Source organism: Ochotona curzoniae, unplaced genomic scaffold (assembly GCF_017591425.1).
Source record: "Ochotona curzoniae isolate NIBS_2020 unplaced genomic scaffold, NIBS_Ocur_1.0 contig_4612, whole genome shotgun sequence".
Lineage (NCBI taxonomy): Eukaryota > Metazoa > Chordata > Mammalia > Lagomorpha > Ochotonidae > Ochotona > Ochotona curzoniae.
Window position 1 is genome coordinate 8,581,093 of NW_024466343.1, and position 20,093 is coordinate 8,601,185.

At 36.2% G+C, this 20,093-nt stretch overlaps 1 protein-coding gene across 1 annotated transcript in view; it reads left to right on the top strand.

Moving 5' to 3' along the window:
• PTGFR (prostaglandin F receptor) overlaps window positions 1–18,541 on the top strand; it is a 31,911-nt gene extending 13,370 nt beyond the window's left edge. Inside the window, exon 2 of the mRNA XM_040987221.1 lies at window positions 18,190–18,541. Within this exon, the coding sequence (XP_040843155.1) occupies window positions 18,190–18,492 (303 nt within the window). The 3' untranslated portion in view covers window positions 18,493–18,541. The remainder of the gene's footprint in view (window positions 1–18,189) is intronic.
• The last annotated feature ends 1,552 nt before the right edge of the window (window positions 18,542–20,093 follow it).

The following is a 20,093-nucleotide window of genomic DNA, read 5'->3' on the forward strand; positions in this document are numbered from 1 at the left end:
AGAAAGTAGTCTTTGAATAAATTTAAAAGGGCCACATTTTTTTTCTCACAGAATAAATTCTGGTTGTCTTTTTTCCAGGGCGTTGATGAAGCCCATAGTTGCCTTCCTACTTTGTCTTTGACCTAGTTAGGTCCTAATTCATTTGAGTAAATTGAAACATTTCAATCTAAAAAATAAAACGTAGAATAAAACAGCTTCATTAATTGGCATTGAGCATGAAAAATAATTTAGATTTTGTAGAGATTTCTCTGTTTAGCCACTGAGTAGTGATGTTTCCCTTCTGTCTTGAAAGGTTAAGATGCCATTCACAGGAGAGAGGCCAGTGCCTGCTGGGTTGGGTTGGGTTGGGTTGGGTTGGGTTGTGAGGGGTGGAACAGGGAGGAGGGCAGTCAGGCTTTGATGGAGATCAGAGAGTTCAATGAGCAGCCAGTTGCTGGATAACAAAGCAAACCTGAATCTTGCAAATGTGTTCATCTCTCACCCAATAACCTATTTATTATCCTCAATGTCTTACAGAATTTGATGACTTTGTTTCAAGAATATTGCTAGCTGCTATTATGCCCATGCATATTGGCAGCCAGAGGATACCACAGTTCTTGTTTCTTTTTTTTTTTTTTTCCTTCAGAGCCTCGGATACGACCTTAGTAAGAATTCATTTCAAAAAAGCACTTAATGTTACCACCAATAGCATCAAGGTTTATTAGTGTCAGTGCTTTCCATGTGCAAGATACTGCTCTAGGTAGTTACAAGGCTTTGGGATAATTTGGGGAAGGAATAAATAATAGGAAAACAAGCAGATACACAAGATGTTGTAGGTGTGACAACTCAGTGAGACTATTTTAGGATTGGAAGTGGAGGATTGGGGCCATTGCTGTGGCTCAACAAGCTAATCTCCACTTGTTGACCCTGGCATCCCATCACAAGATAACTTCTCTGCTGCTTTAACAGAGGAGATTTTAGTGGACATTTATTAAGACAATGTAGTTACCTAGCTTCATTTTTCTTTTATTCTAAATGATTGTGTGTGTGTATGCCATATCTGATGGACCATTTATTTGAAGTTTAGGCATTTTTGGAATAAAAAAGCCACTTTTAAAACTATTTAATACCATAATTCCTATTGTTTGAGCTGTGTAAAATATGCACGGGACCTATTTTTTATTTTGTAGTTTTTTTTCTGTAAGGCCTATTTTAAATTCGAGTGATTATTTTCAGGGGAAAAGAAAAGAAGAGCTGTAAGTAGCCTAAGCAGATGTTGACTTGAGAAGTAGCTGTGCTTTCTCAGTCAAGTTCCATCACTGTTCTCAAGATTCTGGAAGGAGCAAGGAAGTGCCAGCATCCATTCCCCAGTGAACAGGATTCCTTTCTAACTGTTCATTTACCTACCAGTTATTTCTCATTCACCTACTATATGGAAAGACACCTTGATTTCCATTGGCTGTGTCAATGAACATCATCATTAGTGGTCCGTTCACAACACTGATCATGTTGAAACCCTTCTGTTCTGGAACCCGTGTTTCTAATTAGGTTCCTATATGCTACTGTATCCAAAAATTTCTTGGAACTTGAGTTTGAAAATGCTAGTCATGTGGTCTTTGGCAAATTATTAAGGACATCTGTGAGCTTCCAGCTTTAACTTCTGGAAGATATGTGTAATAAAGTGATATCAAGTGATACATTTTCACCTGTTGTCTGGTAAGCATCCAATGAAAGGTATAGTTTGAGTATTATTATTATTCTGATCACAATTTTGTCCTCCTTAAAACTCAGTAGGAATTTCAAAAAGCAGCTATGATAAACCACCAATGTGACACATGGGCTGCGTGTGTATATAAATATAACTAAGTTTGCATCCAAACCTGAAAAGCATTTGTGGTTTATTTGAGAAGTATGAAGAAAACCAGCTCTATTACAAACAACAGCAACAAAACAACAACAACAATGACAACAAAAACTTGTGAGCAAGTGCCCACGGGTTTTAGATGAACACCCTTGCTGAGAAACCCTATCTCTGCTCAGCCTATGCTGAGCAACCAAGGGCTCTTGAGCACAACCCCTGTGTTCTGGTTCATTGTGGTCTCTGCAAGTATTTGAATTTCGTGGAGCAGCCATTCCTCTCTAGAAATGCAACTGTACTTGGATTTAACTATCGAGTTATACATGTATTTTTTTTCTCCTGCTTTCTTTGCTTAAGTTACCACATCCTTTCCTCACACTTGTTTCTTCTCCATGAGTTTATAGTGACGTTTTAGATTTATCCCACCTCCTTTCTTTCCACAATGTGTTTTTTTTTTTTTAAATATAAACATGTTTAATAAGGTCAGTTCTTCTCTCGGATGCCAACTAGACATGATTGCCTTTTAGGATTTGGGGCTATTGAAGTTCAGCATTAAAGGGATTTTGGAGTGTTCATTTCACACTGGTTACACAGCTGGGGAAATCTGAAAGTTTGTTCAGCCCATCTTCTTTGTATTAAAAATTTACCTGAGTGAAAAGCCTTACTATTTGTTGATTACTTACATTACACCATCTCTTGTTTATTTCTGGGAAAAGTTATGTTCTTCTAAATGAGGCCATTTCTGTGGTATTATTTGCAAAACCTCTAACGGATACAATATCTTCCATATAACTACAGAGGAAGGTTTTGGGTTTTGAGTATTGCAAATACCACAAAACTTGGTAGTTGGATGGAAAAAAATAACAGATAATTTATATACTGGAAAGGGGATAGTGGCTTTGGAGCTCTAATTTTATAGCAGTGCAAGAAAGAAATTTCCTGAGCCTTTGCTGACACACTAGTAAGGACATCAACCGAGCCCTCAATGGTCATTTTCAGACACAGTTTTAGGATTACTTAAAATCTCATTTTAGTGGTTTGAGTGGCTTGCTGGTCACAGTTGGTGATGATTTTCCTTGAGATTGATTATGACCACAAAAGTATCTCCAATGTCTACTTGATCAGTGTTCATGAAGTGAAAATCATCTGACATTTCAGGCTGCTTTAAAAAGTTTTTAATTTGCTTTTTATTTACTTAAAAGAAGAAAAGGTGAGAGAGAGACAGAACAATATCATACTTTAGTCTCAGTCTCCAAATATCCTTAACGGCCAACAAGGCTGGGGCCTGGTTGAAGCCAGGCCAGGCATTCAGTCTGAATCTCCCATGTGGGCAGCAGGTGCTCAAGTGCTAGAGTTATTACTTGTTGCCTCTCAGGATTCACATTAGTAGGCTACTGGCATATGAAACTTTGCTGGGATTCAAAACCCAGGCATTCCAAGATGGGATGCAGGCATCTGGAATGACCTGCACATTGCAATGCCTATCCATAAGCTTTTTTTTTTTTTATGATAAACCCACATACTATGCAGGTAAACTTTGTTAGAGTTTTTATTATCCTTACTTCTCTTTAAGCTTGTTCCACAGGCAACACAGGATGGTCAGTCTTCTACGTGTGGGATAGCAATGCAAGATGGCTTTTTAAAATTTTCTATTCTTAAACTATACAGGCAAAGTTTTCGTTCCTCTATGCTACCTGTGGTGCTTGCTCCTTTCAATATTTTATTTTGTATCTTCCTTTCTTATGTTTTATTTTTAACAGGTACATAAAAGTTGTACATGGATATGGAATATGATGTGGCTTACTACACATGTATATATATTAGATGATAATTGAATCAGGATAAACATATCTATCTCATCAAACATTATCACTTCTTTGCAGTGAAAACAAAGTTCTTTCTTCCAATTTTTTAAAATCCACATATTTTAATGTTATCTGTGCTCTCCCTACTGTGCAATGAAAACCCAGATTTCCTTTCTCCTATTTGACTACAATTTAGTACTCACTAATCAACCTTTGGCCTTCAATTCCTTGGCCCTACTTTCCCTAGTCTGTGGTAACCACTATTGCACTTTAAAACCCTAAGGTCAGAAGTTTTAGATTCTGTTTATAGCTGAGATCATGTGATACATTTCCTTCTATGTCTGCCTTAGTTCTCTCACATAATGACCTCCAGCTGCATCCATGTTGTTGCAAGTAATAGGATTTCAAATGCTTTATGGGTGAATAATAGTCCCATGTGTATATGTACTACACTTTTTTATGTATCAGTTGATTGGGACTAGGTTGTTTTCATTTCTTGGCTGTTGTGAATAGTGTGGCAATAAACATGGAGTGCTGACCACTCTTTGGCAGATGGAATTCATTTTCTTTGGGAGCACACCAGCAGTGGCATTACTACTACTAGTGGTAGTTGTATGGAACCTCCATACTGTTTTCCACAGTGGCTGTGGAAATGTGAATTCCCAGCACTGGTAGGCAAAGGTTTCCTTTCTCTATATCAACAATTATCTCTTGTCTCTTTAAAAAGAGTAAGGCAGCATTACACATAGAAGGAGAGACAGAGAGAGAAAGAGAATTCTGTGTTTTGTTTCACCCTCCAAAAGACTTCAATGGCTAGGACTGGAGCAGGCTGTAATCATGAACCTACATCTCCATGCCAGTCTTCCATGTATGTGACAGGCCCAAACACTTGGGCCATGCTTTGTAGCTTACTTAACCAGGAACTGTATCAAAAGTAAAGTAGCTTAGACTGGCTTGGTGCTTCCATATGGAATGCAGGGGCTACAAGTGTTGGCTTAACCTATTATACCACAACATCGGCTCAACCCCTTTTTTGTCCTTTTGATAATAGGCCTATCTAACTGAAGTGAGGTGAATATCATTGTGGTTTGCTTTTTACTTTCTGAATAATTAGAGATGTTCACTATTTTTTTTCTTTCCATGTGCCAATAGACTATTTTTATGTCTTTCTATGAGATGTCTGATGTATTGCCCAATTTTGAATTGTATTTTTTCTGTTGACTTGCTTTGGTTCCTTAATTATTTTTAAATATTTTATTTTAAATTTTTATTTGAAAGGCAGACTTGCAAAGAGTGGGAATGACATAGAGGCCTTTCATCTACAAGTCTAGTCTCTAAGTGGCCACAATAGGTGGGGTGAGTCAGTCTGAGGTCAGGAGCCTGGTGCTTCCTTAGGGTCTCCCACATGGGTGCAGGGACCATGAAGTTGAGACCTCCTCCAGTGCTTTCCAAGTTCATAAGCAGAGAGCTGGATAGGAAGTGGAACAGTCAGGGCATGAACTGGTGCCCATACAGGATGCCCACACTAGAAGGTGAAGTATTAGCCTGTTGAGCCATGGTACCAGAACCTTGAGTTCCTTATGTCTTCTGACTACTAACCCCTTCAAGGACATATAGTTTGCCAATATTTTCTCCTATTGTTTTTTTTTAAAAAAACCTTTGTTTTTTTTTTTATAGTTTTCTTTGCAGAAATTTTTTTGTTTGAGGAAATGCCATTTGTCTTAATTTGCTCTTTGGATTTGCTCATTCCGAAGTCTTGAAGCACATCCCCTGTGTTTTCATCTTGAGGTTTTGTGTTTTTATTGATACTTTCAATCCATTTTTAGTTAGATTTTGTATATGATGAGAAATAGGTGTTGAGGTACAGTTCTTCTGCATGTAGCCATCCAATTTCCTTAGTAAAGAGAATGTTGTTTGTCCAGTGTATTCTTTCAACTACTTTGTCAAAGAAGCAAAAGTATAGAATCTCTACATTTTATTGAAAGGCCAGTTACATATAGAGTGAAGGGAGGAGAAAGAAGATTAGGGGATGGGGTAGGGAGAGAGAGAGCTCATCCACTGCTTCATGCTCCAAATGGCTGCAGTGGCTGAGGCTGGGCCCGGTTGAGGTGAGGGACTTCATCCAGGTGCTTCACATAGTGTCAGGCACTCAGGTCCTTGGGTAAATTTCTGTTGCTTTGATTTGGAAATGAAACAGGCCTCTAACTTGTACTCCTATGGTTTGCAGGAGGTAACTTGCTGTGCTACGCCACAATACAGTCCCCCACCCCATTGCTTTTTTGTGTGTTTTTATGACAATGCAATACTATTTTAATTAGTATAATTTGAAATATATCAAGATTGCTTTTAATGAGGTTTTCACCAGTCTCCAGTTGCATAGACAAGTTTTTTTATCTGTTTTATGTTAGCTGTATTTTACTCATGAAATATTTTAAATACATTAACTTGCAATTTAAGTGTGCTAATTCCTTTTATCTGACTATAGAAAAAATAATTCAGTGAGAGAAAATCCTCATGAGAAAGTGGAAGTCTAAGTTTTGTGCTGCTTTCCAGTAATACCAAAACAAGCAATATAATAACCACTTAGCCACAGCAAAGTGCTAGGTTTTTGTTAAGTTCTTGTTTCTTACCTGTGCCATTCTAATTGATTGATGTGACATTCAATTATTTAAAAAATTACCATTGATACAATATATTATTATTAGAAAGTAATATATTTATTACAAAAAGTCAAAAATATATAAGTAAAATTAAGTTCCTTTTTAAAGTCTTATCTGTTTGATTGAGTAACTTTCTGAGTAATTTGTAATTGGTATAGTATTTGAACGTCAATGTATTCTAAAGTTGGCTTGCCAGTATGGAATAGTGATTTCTATTTTTCTAAACAGGTTATGCATTCAGCAAGTTGTTATTTTGTTGACTTTAATAATTTTATTGATATTAATTAATTTTTAAGTAACTAAAATAACTTGTCTTGTTATGATTCTCATTCACTTTCCATTTTAGCATTGGAAAAAGACTAAAGCACTGTATAAAGTGGTGGAGTAAGAATGGGAAATTTGTCTGATTTTAATTTTTCATATCTACAAAAGTTTATCCATTTTGCATAATGATTGTAGATTTCTGATATAGAAAGTTTGCTCTTTCCTAATTTCAAGTTCCTCATGGTGCCATATTAGTTTTCCGCTGCTGTATAACTAATTTCTACAAACTTAGCAGCATGAAAGGATTATTTTTTGTTTGTCATTAAAATAAAACCTTAATGGTATCTATTGCAAACATTTGTAGTAATTGTAGTATTGAAAGTATATTAGGTTTTACAATTCTTTGATGTAGATCATAAGCAATCTGACTCATGTGTAATTTACACATTTCCTTCCCATTAGCCTTGGAAATCCATTCATTTTTAAGAAGGGTTTTTTTTAATATTATCTAACTATTCTTGGAGAATGAGTTCCAATTAGTCTGCACCTTGGAGCAGCAGGAGTAAATGGAGAAATAGTTTAATTCAAAACTCATATTGGTCACTAATGGAAGTTTGAGCTGCAGAGGCGGTTGTGAAGAAAGGATAACTTGAAGACCAAGTATCAATACTTTTGGACTATCCAGACTTTACCATGAGGTTCAGACTCTAGCCACAGTGGCAGCAGATACAACCCAACCATGAACTTGTAAAAAGGCTTAATGAAGGCCTTCTTAAATAAAAATGTCTCTTAGTACTTCTTTCCAGACAGAACATCAGCCTAATAATTGAATAGAGTTTTGTAAACTTGTGTTTTCAAGTATAAGTTGTAAATTTTGTGATTTAAAAATTATGATAATCTTCTGGAAGAATGGCATAAAGGTAATGCATTTTCATATTTCAGTAAAATTGAGTTTTAGATAGTGATTGATGACCTTTCTTAATTGATGACCGTAAATTAAACAAACACAAGCATTTATTTTAACTTTAAGTATTGTTATGCAAATATATCAGTAAATGGCATGTTTTCTATGTTCCAGTACAATAATGATTAATGAGATGTAAAAATGCCACTGTAATTACATCCCCTGAATCTTGCGAGAGCTGAAGCACTACATGTTTGTGCTGAAAATGGCAAAGCTCAAATTTAACACTTTAATATTCAAGCTTCCTGTGCAAATGAGAATAAAAGATGCCCCCAGACCTTGCAATCTACTAAATATTTTTGTACTGCATGTTGAAGATAACACTATCAGAAAATTGATGAGTATTTCCTATTCACTTATTTATGGTAAGTTTGAGGCCATTGAAGCATGCTGGGATAGTTTTGGGCATTACAGAAAATGTTAAAAGCTAGCTAACAGTTAGGGACCTACTATGTGCCCACAATAGTGTAAAAATAATTATAGCTTGTGGACTTCTGTGTACCATTGCTTCTCATCCATTCCTCTATTCTTAATTTGGTGTTTACTGAATGCCAGTTATATACCAAGTACTGAGTGTGGCATACAGAATAAAATTTTCAGCAAAGCAGTCTTTCTGTTGTTGCAGTGGGTTGGTAAATGACACCATGCAATATTTTTCTCCTCCTCCTGTTTTTTTTAATAAGATTTACATGTTTGAAAGACAGAGGACATAGATAAAGAGAGAGAAAGAGGAAGGGAGCGGCAGGGAGAGAGAGAGAATACAGTGAAATAGAGAGATTTTCCTTCTGCCGGTTCACTACCCATGTGGCCACACAGCCAGGGTTGGGCTAGACTAATGACTGCAGTCCGGGTCTCTCACGTGTGTGGTAGCAGCCCAAGCACTTGGGCCATCTTTGGATGTTTCCTCAGGCATATCAGGAAGGGGCTGAATGGGAAGCATTAGAATAGCAGATGCCAGTGTCTTACACAGAGACTTAACTTGTACCATCATACCAGTCTCAAAGCATTCACTTCTGAGGTGGTGGAAAGTAAGTGCCATATAACAAAGAGGCATAAGAACAAATCGTATGTGTGGGATGGGGTAACCATGTGGAAGCAATTAATTTGAAGTTCAATCTTATGTCTGGTTTTTTTGGGGGGATGAAATAGAATGTGTATTCAAAGTACTACCAATTGTATGGGACAGAATGAACTTTCAAAATATGTTCACTTATTTGAAAGGCAGAGTTACAGAGAGGGGGAGAGACAGAGGAAGAGACCTTCCCCCTGCTGCTTCACTCTCCCAGGTAGCCACAATGATCAAAGTTAAGCCTACAAGGAGCCAAGAGCTTTTTCAGGTTTCCTACAGGGGTGTCAGGGACTGAAGCATTCAGGTTTTTCTGATGTTTTCCCAGATGCATTTGAAGAATGGTAAAGTATCAGAATTGGCGTAGTTGAACGTTATTGGCTGTCATGTGGAATGCCAGCTTTGCAGGCAGACAATCAAGCTGCTATGCCATAACACAGGTCCAGAGGGGCTGAACCAGTAGGTTTGCATTTGTGTTGACTTAAGACTATGCGACATGAATTTCACTTTGCAAACTGCACAAGTCAAGTTGAATTGCTAAAAGGAAAAAAAGAAAATAAGACAAAACAAAATCCACAGAATGTCAGATGTTTTATCTTTGTGGTCCACCTACCAGATAAAATTATGTACCATATGCAAAAAAATAATCTTAAATTAAATTAATTGAATAACCAGTATGAAATGCTTTTTTTCTTGCCAAATCAGTCTCTGTCTATCTTATCGATCTATTTTTAAGTGATTGTTTATTTGAAAAGAAGACTAGCAAACAGAAGCAGACAGAGACAAACAAGAGAGAGAGCTTTTTCATTTACTGGTTCATTTCTCAAATGTCTGTAATGACTGGGTTACACATGTACTATCACTCACCTGCAAAGTGCTGACAGCCTTGGCTTTTGGCCAGCAGGGCTGGGTTTTGGTTTTTTCAGACTTATTTTCTCTAAACTTTATGGATATTCTAGTTTTAAAGGGACATTCATTTCATTAAAAGCTCTCATTAAATGACTGATTGTATATCTTGAAGAGAAAACTTCATAAAGTTTTTCCAACTACTTGTAAGTTAAGCAGAAAGCTGGAAATTTCTCTCAATAAAATTGTGATATGTTTCAGGACAAAAGGTTTGCAGAATCACCTTGCTGGTATATTCTGTTTTTGCTATAAAAAGAGTGTTACAAGCAATCAACTAACACTCACACTTTGCTCCTGAAACAAGGCACATCTAATTTTTTAGAAATAAAAAAAGATTTTTAAAAAATTTTATTGGAAAGGACGATTTACAGAGAGGAAAGAGAGACAGATTTTTGATTCACTGGCTTCACTCCCCAAACGGCCACAATGGCTGGAGCTGAGTTGACCTGAAGCCATGCAGTCTCCCCTGACGGTGCAGGGTCCCAAATATTTAGGCCATTTTCCATTGCTTTTCCAGGCCACAAACAGGAAGCTGAATCAAAAAATAGAGCAGGTGAAACACAAACTGGTGCCCTTGTGGGCTGCAGGTACTTGCAGGATTAGCTAATTTGCCATTACGCTGGCGCTGGCCCTGGAACTTCCACTGCTGCAACTAACTTCCAAGTAGTTGTTTTTTTCTTTAATTCATACATGAGATGCTAACAATTAGTTGTGATTTTTAATTATTGTTATTTTTCATGATGCAGTTTTGCAGGTATAGGGATTCTCCCCTCGAACTGTCCTTCCTTCCTTCTCATTCTCTTTCTCCCGTTTCCCCCCATGTGATTACAAGAGTGTAGTATACCAGCAAAAATAAATTTTGATAAACATTTCTTGATAAAGGTGAAAATGTGTTATTCATCTATCATTGCACTTATAAAGAGTAAAACCAATATTTTTATAATATAATTGTGGATCTATTTTAGATCAGTGCAGCAAGGATTTACAATATTGTTACAATTGTGAATCAAAGTAAAATGACCCAAATTCCTTTTGTAATAAGATAGAGTATGCAAACTTACATACTTTTGTATTCATGGTATACTCATGCTATATGCTTCTGATGCTTAAATTTTTTCTAGTAATTTTGATTTCATTATTTCCAGAACAAAGATGATGAAATATGGACAACATTTAGATGAATGCATAAGGTTGGCCAAGAGGAAAGAGACTACTAGAATGAAAATCATACTGTTCATCATGGAAAAGCAAAGAGTTTCTGAATGTTTTCTTATTTTATCATTCTAATCTGTTAGTTCATTTAAAATTTGTCTTTCCCTTCAGTACAGTTAGCTCTTCCCAACTCTGTGATCTTTGATGCCATTCTTCTTAAGGACATCTGTAATGTGGGACTCGATTCACATGATTTCATGTGTTGTAATAATGATTTGTGCAAGAAATTTGAGCCAAAATATTTATTAACATATGTTGCTGACTTTAAGAAAAAATGCTAGTGCAGTGTACTAATAGAAAAACTGAGGGAAAGAGTGCTGGGATAAGCTAGAAAGATAACTGGACATGTGCAGACACAAACACCATGTAAAATGAGATCTCTTACTGTTAGAAAGCCAATGTGTGCATCTATACTTATCAGCTCTCACTGTCTGAATTTTGACATGGTAAAAGTCAACCTTTCCAGGCCCGGCGCCATGGCGCAAGTGGTTAAAGGTCCTCGCCTTGCACGCCCGGGATCCCATATGGGCTCCGGTTCTAATCCCGGCAGCCCCACTTCCCTTCCAGCTCCCTGCCCGTGGCCCGGGAAGGCAGTCGAGGACGGCCCAAAGCTTTGGGACCCTGCACCTGCGTGGGAGACCCGGAAGAGGCTCCTGGCTTCGGATCAGCTTCGGATCAGCTTCGGATCGGCATAGTATCGGCCCGTTGCGCTCACTTGGGGAGTGAATCATCGGACGGAAGATCTTCCTCTCTGTCTCTCCTCTCTGTACATCCGCCTTTCCAATGAAAAAATAATAAAAATAATTCTTAAAAAAAAATAAATAAAAAAGTCAACCTTTCCATGCTTCAGCCTCTGCATCTTAAAACGGGGATAATATTACTTCCCTAAGAATTTTCAAGGTTAAATAAAGCATTAAACCAATGTCTGGAACACAATATATACTCATACAATGTTGGCTATTGTGTTCTTGTGATCTGCCATGTAAATACAATACACCAGCACTGTTCTTATTACTGGGAATGGTATAGTAAAACTTTAGAGACTTTGAAGTCAGTTATATTTGAGTTTAAGTTTTGCTTGCGTCACTTTTCAGGAGTGTGAACATGGATAACATCTCTTCTATTTGGTTTTCTTATAAGAATATCAGAAAAAAATAACACCTACTCCTGGTAGTTTTGTGTTGATGAATGAGTTAAAATGTATAAAGTGCTAGCTTGATTTTTTTCCTGTTTCTCAGCTTCCCTGTAGATGCATTTAGGTAAAATATTTCCCACTGCTCATTTTACACATGATTTCTTCAGCTGCTGAGACTGAGATGCATATAACATTTTGTGAATTTATATTCTTTTGTTACAAAGAGTGTTCTATCTCTATGGTGTGTCCTGATTTCTCATTTTTTCCAAAACTTTGACAGAGCAAGAATGTGCTAGCAATTGGGTCATTAACCCTCTATCAACAAATCAAGCAAAACAAAAATTAATCTTTATATATGATTATATTTTACGATACTAATGTATATGAGAACTTCAAAAAGTTCACAGAAAAAAGGAATTACTTTTCCTGTATGAGTTTGGAGAGCCTGTTGTCTCAACTTCCCAAAAGCACAATGAGGTATATGAAGTTGAGAGCTGGGCCATATCCATATCTCCCATGTGGGTGGCAGGAATCCAGTCCTGGGGTCATTACCATTGCTCCTGATGCTGCCCTAGCAGAGGGCAGTGGAGCTGAGCATGGAAAACAGTCACTAGAGAAGAAGTTTACTTTGGGCAAAAATTTTTGAAATTCATGTGTAATTTCGTCATAGCATATGTTTTCCATAGACTTTTTGAAGATCCATACTTTGCAAATGGGCAATATTTCACAGCTATTTTAGAGATGTACTGTAAGAAATAGCACTAAGTCTGCTTGCGATGTTTCTGTCTTTGAATCATTCACTGTGTGAAATAACCTTTATGTTAAAGTATATCCAATAAGTGAGAAATTATTGTGCTATTATTATTTGACATATCTATAGTCCAATGTGTTTTGAATAGCATATTATTCTTGAATTAGAGTAGTGTTACTATTGCAAAGACAAAACATTTTCTTCTCAAGAACAGAAAGGCAGAGTGATATCACCATGAAAATATTTAATACTAAAAATAACAAAGAACTGAGTTACAGTTAGTGTTTTAGGTAATAATCTTTTTCTAAATTTACCATTAAAATTCAGTTAAAAGGAAATGCCTTATTTTCAAATGCTTACAGGTGCTGTGACATTTCAAAAATTCATGTTCATGAGGTATCCAATTAATGGATAGATTAAACTCTCCAACCTTGGAGATCTCATGGAATAGTTCCTTGGCAAGCTTTCAGGTGAATCTTTTATAATACACAGTATGGCTGTGACATTTAAGAAATTCTTTGTTCACTAAGAATCCAACTTAATGCACAGATTAAATTCCCTGACCATGAAGACCTCTTGGCAAACTTTCAGGTGAAGCTTTTCATTATACAATAAAGCTGTGTTGTAATTATAGAACCATTATTAAAACTCTGTTTCTGTGGTTATGTAAGTACCAAATTTAAAGAATAATCTCAGCTTAATATAGGTATAGAGGTCAAATAAATTGCAAATCAACGATTTGTGTTTCTGTACTTTGTTTCTGGAAGAATTTGATGCTGAGCTAGTATTCCTCAATGTTTACAGAAAGGAGAATTGAATGTTCTACTTTTGGATGGAATTATGTGTGAAAATTACTGACTCAGTGACTGGATGGAGATCATGTTTGATTTTCAAAGTAATTGTTTACATGAAAACAGATATTGGTAAAGTTCTAGAAATTGGAGGACAGCTGTTTTGGCATAGCAGGTAAAGCCACTCCCTGTGACGCCAGTATTACGTACATGATGTTTCCTGTCCTGGGTGCCAGGACAGGAATCTCCTTACTGATGCACTTGGGAAAGCAGCAGCACATTAGCTAAGAGCTTTGGACACTGTTACCTGTGTGAACGACCTGGATGAATCATCAGGTTTTGGTCTGTCTCAGATCTGGCCTTGGCAGCCACTTGGAGGGTAAACCAGTAGAGTGAAGATTTCTGTATCACTCCTGTCTCTGTAATTCTGTTTTTCAGTTAAATAAACAAATCTTTAAAAAGAAGTTTTAGAAAGTGACCTGGTAACTACAAAAGATGGGTACTTCAATGTAAAGTGTTTTATTTATTATTCACTTAAATTGCTTTGAAAAAGTAGTACCAGGGGGAGAAACTGAGTAAATTACAGTAGAACCATGGGGAAAAAATCAAGTAAAGTATGGCAGAATCATCATGAATCTAAAAGGTGTAAAAGAGTAAACTTTCCATGCTCCACAAAACTTAGAATACTTGTGCATCCTTAGGGCAGCTGAGATGATGGGCCTGAGAACTGGTGTGTCTGCAGCGCCTTTAATTGCTCTTGATTCAGTAATATACAATATTGTAGCTGTTCACTTTGTTTTGGTCTCTCCTCATGGGAACTTCATTCATTCATCTTGTTCCAGCAAATGTTGATTGCCCTACTGCGTGTTAAGTGTTTTGATATATGGGAGAATCAATAGCATCAAAATATTTAATTTTAAGAAAGTTATACATTAATGTTAAAAATAGAAATAAAACCTGTAAATAAGAAAACTGTTATGTTATGATTTTTGTAAATGTTCATCTCCACATTATTAACAGCTAATATAATACTTAGACACAGTAGATACACAAAAACTACTCACTGCTGTATTGATTTTTTTCTTGTGAAAATTCAGAGGAACAGAAGCATAATTCTTGACTTTTAGCAATGCTTTTGCTTTTAAGTAGCCTTTGAATTTGCAGTCCTGATTCTGGCCAATGGAAATGTAGACATGGGAGCAGGATTATGGAATATACCTTCCAAAACAAAACTTTAACAAAGGTGGATTTGTTATTTTTGAGTAAAGTAGCCTGGCAGATTAGTAATTCTGTTTACCTTAACAGGTATGGCCCAAATGAATGGTTATTTTTTTAATATAATCTGTATCTTCAGCTTTTCGCAACTTGGCATTGAACATAAACTTTCCTTCCAATACGCTTCTTGATCTAGTTGTATGTCTCTTAATGTTGATTGTCTTAGAAACATAAGGTTAGTTGGTGTTTTTCCCATGATATATCGAACATTTAGTCTTATCTATTTCTTAGACTATTGGTCATTAATAAAAATGAATCGCTGAAACATGTCAAGAAGGTGGGGAAAATAGTTTAGAAAACAGTGCATAGTCTTTGAGTTCTGTCTTCTGGGTCCTTCTTGGAACCCAAATGAAAGGCTGTGCGATGAGAATCACACAGCTGTTTTGAATGTGAGTTTGGGTGGGCTGGTCAGTGCAAAATTCTCTCAAGACTTGTGATGTCTGTCACTAGAGTCTAGCAGTGAGTTTGTCAGAGTCAGACTGGGTTTGTCTGCCCAGACATTCCTCATTCTGACATCATCTCCCACACATCTCCTGCCAGTTTTATCACAGCCCATGTTTTCCAGGCAATTTTTTTTTGACATCTTTAGTTCTGTCTCACCGACACACGCGTAGGCATGCATAAGTAATCCCTACAACTTTTAACTATTAGTAAAATAGTATAGTTCCACAAATACTTGGGGGAAAATGTACACCTTACAAAATAAATTCATGATCCCTCTAGAAAAGTGATGTTAGACAGAAAGAAAAAACAACAACAAAATTCTCTGTTAGACTGTTAGAGCTAGCCAGTGAAGACATTATTAGACCCTTCTCATTTTTCTGCTCTCCAAAAATTTAACCACACAATCATTACAGCTGAATGACTCAGTTTTTTAAAAGCTAGTACTGAGTTACGAACAAGGATATCTGTACATTTTTTCTTTATGTGGGATTACCATAATCTATTTTTTATTAAATACTTAGGTTGTCCTGCATTATGAATAATATACTATCAAGGTACTTGTGATCAGTCATATACTAGTGATATTTTTGTACAGAAATTTCCAACCTTTTTACTGGTGGTTAAATAGTCAGTGCTTTTTCTAAACCAGGCCATGCTGCAGTTTTTCTTCAAGGCTACTGGTGCTGGTTAAAAGATGGAGGGAGTAATTATGATTGTCAAGGCACTTGCCTGTTGTTCTGGAGAAGAACCTGGTTCCAAGCTTCTAAACTCAGGACTCAGTATCTTTTCACAGCAGGTGACCAAACTACTATTTCCAAGGGCAAGAGGAGAATCAGATGTGCATGGCATTAACATTAAATCCATTACTTGTACATTTTGAAATTTATGTATGTATTTTCCTTGTTTGAAAGGGAGTGAGCTCCTCTATCTGCTGATTCACTCCTCAAATGCCCGCAATTGAATGTGAGCTAGGCTGAAGCGGGGAGCCAGAATGCCAGTTGGTGCTCTGGCATCATGAGTGACAGGAAACCAAACACTCAGTCCTGTCTTCTGACTTCCCAGTGTGTGCATTGGTAGGAAGCTGGATGTGAAGCAAAGGAGCTGAACTCAGAGCAGACACTCATATGGGAGGGAGGGCGGGTATCCCAAATAAGGACCTAATTGCTGTGCCACATATCTATTCCAAGTCAGGCACTGAATTTGTGTGTCTCCAAGGGCTAGCTGTTCTGTGTCATGCTACATTGCCATTTGCATTTTTAGTGTCTTGTCTGGCATGGGATTTCTCAAAATAACATGACCAATAATAGGAAATACATATATTTAGTAATTGTGATGCAAAAGAGCTACTTATTCATTAGTCCTTGAAAGAGAAAAAACAGCCAAGTCCCACAAGGCATACACATTGTCTGCTTTATTCACTGTTAGCACATTGTCTGACACAAAACAGTTAATCAGTAAATATTTGGTAAGTAAAAAAAAAAAAAAGCTTTCTTCAATAAGGAACTGAATCCATAGATGCATTTCATTTCAGTCATGTTGTATAATTTAGAAGGCAATAATACAAGAATCTGTATCTGATTGAGGTACTATTGTGCAAAAAAGTTTGTTTTTTTTTTAATTTCGTTTTTATTTAGTCAACAACATTTAGGTGTGTATTTGATGCATTATTTCCCCAGGGATTGAAATTTAAGGGAACCTTTGAAAACCTCATTCCCAAGGGATCTGCATGGATTTCAAAAGTCTTTTTCTAGTTAAAGTTTCAACAAATAAAAGAATCCTTCATTAGTACATATTGTTCCATTAAAACTTTTAGAATTGAGACTCAAAATACAGACTTTGGTGGTGTACAGCGTGATATTTCTCTGATAATTAGATGTTGTACCTCTATAAATAGCCTTAAGGAATAAAATTCTGGTGACACTGTGGTCTAGGTACTTAGTTTCATGTTTTGTTAATTTGTTATTTGCTTTTGTTTTTAAAAATTCATGGCAGGATAACAGAGAGAGAGAGAGAGACTGAAAGAACCGGGACACAAAGGAGGACTTGTGGCTTGTTTCTATTGGTTCATTCCTGCAACAGCTGTGTCTGTGTCGGGTCGAAGCCAGGAGCCAGAAACCCAATCCAGGTCTTGCAAGTGGTTGGAAGTCATTAGTGCTTCCTCCCAGTGTCTATGTTAGTAAGAAGCTGGAATTAAAAGCCAGGGATGTGTATTGAACTCAGGCACTCTGATATAGAATACAGTGTCTTTCTTAACCTGTAGACTAAAGGTTAATTCTTCTTATTTTTACATTTAAAATACCTTAAAAGTCCGCTTATTTGTCTGTACTACCACTTTCTGTGCAAGTCAGAACTAGGCTCAGTGATTTTTAGCATTTAACTGGGCCTATTTGTGGAACTAATCATACAAAATGATCTTTAGACTCATGAGTGGTCAGGAAATGAACACATGCTATCAAAATATGGGTTCGTATTATTAAGTCACAAAGTATCCTCAAAACATTTATAGAATTTCATTGCACGCCATTGGGGACATTTTTGACAAGTTAAGGCTATTCTGAGAGAGATAAAAGAAGGTGTATGAAATTGAAGACATAGATATCACTGTAGTTGAGCAGAAAATTCTAAAACTAATGTTCCAGAACAATGATATATACTGTGTGCAAATTAACACCAGATGCATTAAATTTACTTATAAATTAACTTACTGATGGTTTCTTACTTCATCCTACTTTATTTTCTACTGAAATACACAAATATGTGCTTTGAAATTAATATTCCCAAAGTATGAGAATGTCAGTGATTCATTTCAATGCTTGTTCTGCTTTGGGTTGTTCTGTTCATGCGCCTTTTACTTACTATGGATGTTATTATTTGTGAAGTTCTGATGTGAACTTGATATCATAGTAATGCTCCCACTATTATTCATTTGTTTCTGTCAGTAAAATAACAGTACTTTGTTTAAAGGGCATAGATATCATGTATATAGGTAGTTGAGTTAAAAAAAACAAGACAAACAAAAAAACTAAAGGATTGAAAAATGTCTACCTCAATTGATTTCCTTGTTCTGTCTATTTTCCAGGTAACAATGGCCAACATAGGAATAAATGGAGATAATTCTCAAGAGACCTGTGAGACGATACTCTTTGCTCTTCGAATGGCGACATGGAATCAAATCTTTGATCCTTGGGTGTATATTCTCCTACGGAAGGCTGTCCTTAAGAATCTTTATAAGCTTGCCAGGCATTGTTGTGGAGTGCATGTCATCAGCTTGCACATGTGGGAGCTTAGTTCCATTAAAAATTCCTTAAAGGTTGCTGCTATTTCGGAGTCGCCAGTTGTAGAGAAAATGAATCAGCCGACTCCTAGTTTAATAGGTCAGTAATACAGTGTAGGGCTAGAACAAAAGAAAGGATTTGGCAATATTTCTGTTAAATATGTAAGTATATAACATATATATATTTAGTAATATATATTATATATAGTATATATAATATATACTTAGTTATATATTATATATACTTAGTAATATATATTATATATATGTAGTAATATATATAATTTATATATACTTAGTAATATATATATAAAATTTATATATATAATCTTTTATATATATCCTAATTGGAAAATTCCAGCCTCAGCACACAGAGTGGAAGTACTTTTGTCAGATTCAGTTTTCTGATTTTGTTCAGTTAATTGAACAATTGAACATTTTCACTTGTTCTTGTCAACTGGAGGAAGATAGAGTAAATTAAGGCTGTGGGAGTTAAACAGATAATAGTTTTAAGCTTATCTGTATTTTTGAAGTGAGTAGATCTGTTATGCTAAAGTCTAATGCATATACCTTGCCTGTTGGCCAAAGAACCTCTTAATGCTACTTGTGCAGTGAAATGAAATGGCCATTTTGTGTTCACTGTCCTGTGGCTATTACTTATAGACTAGGCTTATGGAAACGGGATGCTTTCATTATTTGATGTGGTCTGTTTTATCATTTACTGTGTAGCTGTGATCATCAAATCTGGGATTTACTGCAGTTTATGTAATGTCGACCACATATGCCAGGTCTGGCTGAACCTGATCTTGCAAGACTTTAGAATGAGCTCATGCTTGCCACATGTACAAATATGGCCATTTGCATTTAATGTGGTGAAGAACAATGACTGAATGGGATGTTTTTGGTGAAAAATGGACCTGCAGTTTTCAATTAATCCCCCTTTCTTCTGAAAATCAGTGATGTACACTAATTTTTGGAGAAGCAAGGGCTGTATCTCTGCATACATCCATACCACCTACATTATGGCAGTTCCTAGGCTCAACTGTGGATAATTAAAACAGCACACAGCCCTAGTGATAGGTGAAAAGGACATTGGCATATTGGTTTACCTGAGCCATTATTAGTGTGTCAGAGAACAAAGAAACACTATCAATAATACAATACTCAAGATTGTCTTCTGCTAGTGTATTTCTGCTACATGTATACCCCACAATCCTTGTACATTCATGCTTGTGAACATCGGACAATTCTGTTGATGAGTTTATTTAATCTGTAAGACAACATCATTAGCTCCCTCCTAGCATGGTGCGAGAAAGATTAGAAATCAGAAAGTTATTTGGGACCCATTATAAAGAATGACCAGGAAATCAAGTGACAACTTCTCCACAAATTTCCATTAACAGTTCATATTTTCTTTACTTCTTTGTATAATCCGTTCAAAAATTTCAGAGCTACTTCAAAATGCTTTAGGTCCACTGTAGAATGAGATAGGTAGTGTATTGATTGTGGAGAAGTTTATATTAATGAAAACTTTTTTTGCTTTCATTGCCTTGTTCCATTTAAAATTAATTTTCCCTGGATACTGACTTCAGATTCTCTCTAGTAAAATTTCTATGTTTATAAATTTCTGCTTTAGATTGATAGTTTACATTGGAAGCTATCAACATTTGTAGATTTTGGTAAATCATTATGAGTGAATTTTAAGAATT